The 5,957-nt window shown below is 36.7% G+C and overlaps 2 protein-coding genes and 1 long non-coding RNA gene across 3 annotated transcripts; 1 reads left to right on the top strand and 2 right to left on the bottom strand.

Moving 5' to 3' along the window:
- LOC110264706 (protein FAR-RED ELONGATED HYPOCOTYL 3-like) lies at positions 1,367–2,131 on the top strand. Its single transcript, XM_021106761.1, has 2 exons — positions 1,367–1,676; positions 1,765–2,131. Exons 1-2 carry the CDS (start codon positions 1,514–1,516, stop codon positions 2,016–2,018), a joined length of 417 nt encoding a protein of 138 aa, XP_020962420.1. The 5' UTR covers positions 1,367–1,513; the 3' UTR covers positions 2,019–2,131.
- Positions 3,226–3,673, bottom strand: LOC110264705. Its single transcript, XR_002350878.1, has 2 exons — positions 3,604–3,673; positions 3,226–3,518 (listed from the first exon to the last, which is right to left on the bottom strand). It is a non-coding gene; the product is annotated as an uncharacterized LOC110264705 (long non-coding RNA).
- Positions 3,790–4,635, bottom strand: LOC107608662. Its single transcript, XM_021107911.1, has 3 exons — positions 4,478–4,635; positions 4,289–4,354; positions 3,790–4,204 (listed from the first exon to the last, which is right to left on the bottom strand). The coding sequence occupies exons 1-3, from the start codon at positions 4,504–4,506 to the stop codon at positions 3,790–3,792; spliced, it is 510 nt and encodes a 169-aa protein (XP_020963570.1). The 5' UTR covers positions 4,507–4,635.

Raw genomic sequence — 5,957 nt, 5'->3', positions numbered from 1 at the left:
TTCAAGAGTTGTTGAATGAGTAATTTTCTTGTAATAATAAATCCTAATTGAATAAAAAATATATACATAAAAATTAAATTATTTTAAGATTTATTTATTTTTCTCACTTTTTTAGTTATTTAAACTAAAAAAAAATTAGTTGATAATGTGATTTTTCTAATAAAATCTAGATTTAAAATTTTTGTTTTACATTGAGAAATATATTTTTAAAAAACAAATTTAAATCAATTTTTTATTAGAAGACAGGTAGTAGCAGAAGAGCTTGTTTGATAATCAGATGAGGGAACTAAAAAATAATTACTAAAGATAACAAATCCCACATTATCATTCTTCAAAATCATAGCTGTTAAGAACAGAACGGTTCATTAAGGCTCAACTCATATGCTTATTCCATTGGCTTTCATCTCTTTTGGGTTCGACGAGTTATTACGAGTAACTTCACTTCATCAAGCCAGGAAAGAAGCTCGACATCCTTTTAGAGTAGTTTCTTTATTTAGTTAAAATTTTCCAAATTTACATTATACAAAAATTAAAAGATTCTAATATGAAATTTTGAAGATGAAATCTTTCTGGATTTTGTCTATAATTTAATGTAATCTAAACCACTTTAATTTACAAAGTGAAGCTTATATTAAATGTGCGGAAAAGCTCTGCATACAAGCCCTAATGGCTTGTATGCTTTACAAGTTCATTAAACAATAAAATCAAAATATGCGCTGCTTCAGGTACGTTGATTACACGCGCTATATAACATCGCGCGTATATCTAACTACCAGATTTAAAATATTTCTTTCCCTTTTTGTTTTCGTTATTTTGAGATTTCGTTGTTCTTCTTCTCGCGCGTTTTCCCTCCTTCTTCTCCATCGTTCTTTTCCTCTCCTTTTCTCACTAGCATCTTCTTCGTTTAGGTTACCTTTTTCTCTCTCTGCAACTCGAGCTTCGTTTTTCTTTTTTGAGATCCAACTTGAAGAGGATCAATCGATTAAGCTGGCTTTTTGGGCCGATGCAAGAAGCAGAGCCGCCTTTGAGTATTTCGGAGACGTCATTTCATTCGACACCAACTACAACACAAACAGGTAACAAATTGCCCCTGTTTAAGATGCTAAATTAATTTATTTTTACGAATCCGCATCAGAAGTGTATATTGGCTAAGATGGTGTATATCTGCAGGCTGTGTATTTACAGTTTATGGCTTTAAAAGTCATTCTGTAGTTGAGTTGTATCGTATTAGACATGATTGGGTGTATTTGAATCATATCTATGGGTGTATTCACAGTTCTGACACGGTGTATTTTGCAGTCTCTCTCAGTTGTTGATGACGAGCTTGTTCCAAAGGTCGGAATGACAGAAGAACGAAGAAATTGAATCATTCAAATGGTTATTTCAAAGCTGGCTTCGTTGCATGGGAGGAAACGCTCCGAAAGGGTTTCTCACCGATCAGTGCGCATCCATGAAAAGGGCTTTAGAGGCCTGTATGCCAACAACAGTTCACCGCTGGTGTATTTGACACATCATGAAGAAGATTCCAAGCAAATTAAACGGGTACAAGGGACATGCCGATATCGAGCAAGAAATGAGCCAAGTTGTTTGGAACTCTCATAGCAAAGACTCATTCGATAGGAATTGGAACGATTTTCTGCTGAATTTTGGTCTTGCGGACAACAAGTGGCTTTTAGGTAATGTCTTTTTAAAATCTGCAGCAGAGGTGTAAATTGTATGTCCCCTCGGGTGTATTTACAGCCTGTGTTTGGGTGTATAATGCAGATCTGTACGAAGACCGTCACATATGGGTTCCTATCTATCTGGATCACCACTTCTGGGCAGGGATGAGAAGCACACAAAGGAGCGAGAGCATGCATTCATTTTTTAACAAGTATATCACCCGGAACAGCTCGCTTATTCAGTTCGTCAAATACGATAATTGCCTCGGAAGCAGGGAGCAAGCAGAGAGAGAATCAGATACTGCAGATTTTCATACGCTCATACCGTGTGCAACCAAATCCTGCATTGAAGCTTAGTTTCAAGATGCGTACACTCACGCAAAGTTTAGGGAAGTCCAAGCGCAATTCAAAGGAAAGGCGAATTGCATCACCAGATTAAAGAATTCCGCTCTAGGCTATTCAGTATACGACGTCGGAGAACAAGTTTCCAGCTCAATATTCAACAAGTTTGTGGTTACTTACGACTCAGTGGCAGCCGAGGTAAAATGCCAATGCTTATTATTCGAGTCGAGAGGGATACTGTGCCGTCATGCACTAAGCATGTTAAGCTTCGAACAAGTAAGCCAAGTGTCACCGAGATACATACTGGAACGATGGAGCAAGAAGGTAAAGAGGCGACACACACACATCAAGAGCAGCCACGACGAGCCACTAATGGAGCCAAGAAGCAAGAGGTTTGACCAATTGGTTTTTCGTTCGCAAAATATCTGCGAATTTGCCTCCGAATCGGAGGAGCTGACTGCAATTCTGCACCGTGCGTACAATAACGTCATGGCCGAGATGGAATCATTAAAAGCCAAAAGGAAGGGGACATCTTCTTTATCGCACGAAGACGCCAACTTGGAATCCGTTAACGAGCTTTAAAGCCCGCCAAGGATTCGAACAAGAGGACGTCCAAAAAACAGGCTAGGTTCAAAGCTGGAGAAACAGATCGCAAATGCCACGAAGAAGAAGAAGACGAAAGTTTTAAGCGAGGTAAAAGTAATGTTCTTTAAATTTGTGGCGATTGAGTTTATTTTTCTCGTTAATAGTTTAGGTAATGTGTGTGTGTTATATTTCAGATAAACCTTTTTGATGCTGCATCAGCGGCGCATTCAAATTGCAGCCAATATCAAGGACACGTTATGAGTTATCAGTTTAGGGTACCAGCAGCAGGGGATAACTCTTTGGGTGTATAGTTTTATAGAATATGGGTGTAAAAGCACTGTTCTTTTGGGTGTATTTTTGTTCATTGACAATTTACATATAGACACATATATGGATACATATAGATCAAAAGCTGTAAAAATTCTTAGGTTATGGGTTTATATTTGATTTGATGTTTTTCTTCATATTTTAGTACATGTAATTCATACATTTTGAATACAGCATAGACAGTTTGGGTGTATATTTTATGCAATCTTGGGTGTATTTTTAGACTTGCGTTGGGTGTAACAGTTTATATATGCCTTGATTTTTTCCTTCATATTTTACCACCTGTAATACAGCTTTTGAATACATCACAGACAGTTTACCAGCACAGATAGTTTAACTATGGGAAAAAATATACATGGAATAGAAGTTGTTGATAAATGGCAAATATTTACATCATTTGTTCAATTTACAAACTACCAAGCAGTTGGATTACCCAGTTTCTATATCAGCAGAATTAATCTGACAAAACGGACTTAATAATATAGAGGATGGCTTCGACAGCCTTATAGCACTACTCTCTCTTATTGCCCGATCTCTCTGTGTATTCATCTCACTGAATAGTATCCGGGATGCGTACTCCACTCTATAGTGGTCCACCTCCTCCTACAATTAAAAAGTATATGCTGATTAAACAGCAATATTAATTCAGTAAAGTAATACAGAGTTATATGGTTCTAAAAACAGTTACCTGTGGCCAATTATTCCATTGATACTTCCCCTTTTTGATGTTTTCCGGCTCAATTAACTCCATCCACTTCATAACGTACATAGCGCAGTCATAGCTGAAAACGAAGAAAATAAATTACAAATCTCATTTACACAAAGTTTAATGTTCAGAGTCACAAATTTATACCTTGTTTTTTGGCCAGATATTTTAACATATGGTGATTATTTCCTCAAGTATTGCAGTATTGCCATCTGCATCTTCCTTCAGTCTCGTCCCCCAGATGTAGCACTTTTGTTTCATATCATCTGGAATTTGATTCATTCCCCCAGGAGTTTCAAACTTTGCAGAACTTTCTCCCCCAGTCTCCCTCTGAATTTGTGGACTTGTGTTTTTTCCTTTCGCCGCGCTGCTTGCTATTCTTTGGACCAAACTGTCCAATTGTTCTATCAAATTCGTAGCTTCTGGAGATTTTTCCCTTTCTGTCTCCTGCGTTGACGCCCCCTCCTGGCTTGAATCAGTCAATCCAAGGCTGAATGATGGCACCCCTGGATCTGTTTTAGGAACATAGGATGCTGTCCGTGCCATCATCAACAAGGCAGCAGCGTCTTCTGCGTCTGGATGACTGCGTCATCATGTATAAGAATAAGAATAAGAATAAGAATATACGGATGATAAGCAAAGATTGATTTTAGTCTGATGAACTTACATTTTAGTTGGAGCTGGGGGAACCGTGGGTGTGGTCTCTTGAAGTTGTTTGGGGGTTTCAGGAGTGCTGGACAGTTACAAAAAATTAATCACGGCGTAAAAGAAACTAATCAAGAACAATATACACCCAAACTGTTAGCTAATATACACCCAAACTCTAAACAAATATACACTCAATACTATTTCTTACGTTTCTGTAGTCCCTTCAATCTGTAGCATAGGGGTTGGTTCAAAATCTGCCTCAGTGGTTGTTTGGGATGCCGGCACAAAAACCTGAATCGGGACTCTAAACAAGAAGAAAAATGAAAGGTTAACAACGCCTTTGAAAATAATAAGGTTATAAGGTTGAAATATTATTGGAAAACTCACATTGCAAGCGCTTCCGACGGTGTCTGTTCCCTCACAATCATCATATTCGAATCAGACGGACTCAACCTAAAATACACCCAAAGAAATTCAAGAAATACACCCGAACAATTCAAAAAGAAGACAGGCTTTGTTTTTTTGAGAACTTACATAATTGCAGTTTTTACTTTTTTTTTCCTACCTTTTTTTTTCTTGAATAAAATAATAAAGGGCTTTTTTTTTCTAAAAAAATATATATACAGAATTAGAAGTAGAAGGGTAATAGAAGAACAAAAGTAACAGTTATTTGAAAGAGAAATTACATGCTCTGTGACTGCTGGTTTACACTACTCTGTTCTGTGTGTCCTTGAGAGGAAGGACCATCACTTCCCAAGTTCACAGCCGGTATTCTAAAACAGATTTCATGTTATTCATACAAAATAAGATACAGGTATAAAATACACCCAAATGAATGCACAAGATACTAACATAATTTTTTGTAAGAATATTATTTAAAATTTTATTTTGTGACAATATACACCCAACACAACAAAGTTAATATTCCAACTTATTAAACAACATACACCCAACTTGATCCACACAATACACCTAAATGGTTCCACAAGACGGGTGGAAAAAAAGAGTACCAATCAGAAATAAAAAATTAATTTTATCACAGAATATTATGCAAAGAAGTGCTTACTTTTTTGGTGTTGTTTTTGTTTTTTTCTTCTCCTTCTCCTTCTCTGCAGGTGATGATTCTTTGCTCCTATAGGTTAATAATAGACACTTCAGTTAATACACGAAATCTTTATAATGAAGCCAAAAGAAAGGAGTAATAATTTCAGGACATTACTCATCACTTTGTTCAGATTCAGATTCTGAATCAGAATCTGACTCCTCTTGCCTCTGCTTTCTTTTTCTGGAGTCCATTCTGGAAGGCAAACAGTGATTATTTAGAACATACTAAAAATACACCCAACGTGATCAACAAAATACACCCAACTCGAAAAAGAAATTACACCCAAGTATGGTACTTACTTTTTCCCCTTTTTGATGGGGTGTTTTCTTGCTGAATCCTCCGAGTCTTGTTGAGTCTCAGACTCAGAGGTAAAAGTGTCACTGTCAGTAGCTGTTTCTGTCTCCGAAGACGATGTTGGACTCGCCTTCCTTTTTTTGTTTTTTTGATTTCTTGTTTTTTTTCTTTTTTTTTTCTTTTTTTTTTAATTTTTTCTCTTGCTCTTGTCTCCGCCATCTTCACAATCCCCTGAAACATGAGATATTTTAGCTAGCAGCATTCAGGTAAATAAAATACAAGCAACATA

Source organism: Arachis ipaensis, chromosome B07 (genome assembly GCF_000816755.2).
Source record: "Arachis ipaensis cultivar K30076 chromosome B07, Araip1.1, whole genome shotgun sequence".
Classification (NCBI taxonomy): Eukaryota; Viridiplantae; Streptophyta; class Magnoliopsida; order Fabales; family Fabaceae; genus Arachis; species Arachis ipaensis.
This window is presented reverse-complemented; position numbering and strand designations above follow the sequence as displayed.

Excerpts from the sequence above, each read along its gene's own strand:
- LOC110264706 (XM_021106761.1), top strand. The coding sequence starts at position 1,514 with ATGAAGAAGATTCCAAGCAAATTAAACGGGTACAAGGGACATGCCGAT. Across the intron at positions 1,677-1,764 it reads GGACAACAAGTGGCTTTTAG|ATCTGTACGAAGACCGTCAC; the intron begins GTAATGTCTTTT and ends TGTATAATGCAG.
- LOC107608662 (XM_021107911.1), bottom strand. The coding sequence starts at position 4,506 with ATGCTACAGATTGAAGGGACTACAGAAAC. Across the intron at positions 4,355-4,477 it reads ATTGAAGGGACTACAGAAAC|CACTCCTGAAACCCCCAAAC; the intron begins GTAAGAAATAGT and ends GTAACTGTCCAG. Across the intron at positions 4,205-4,288 it reads CCCCCAGCTCCAACTAAAAT|TCATCCAGACGCAGAAGACG; the intron begins GTAAGTTCATCA and ends ATGATGACGCAG.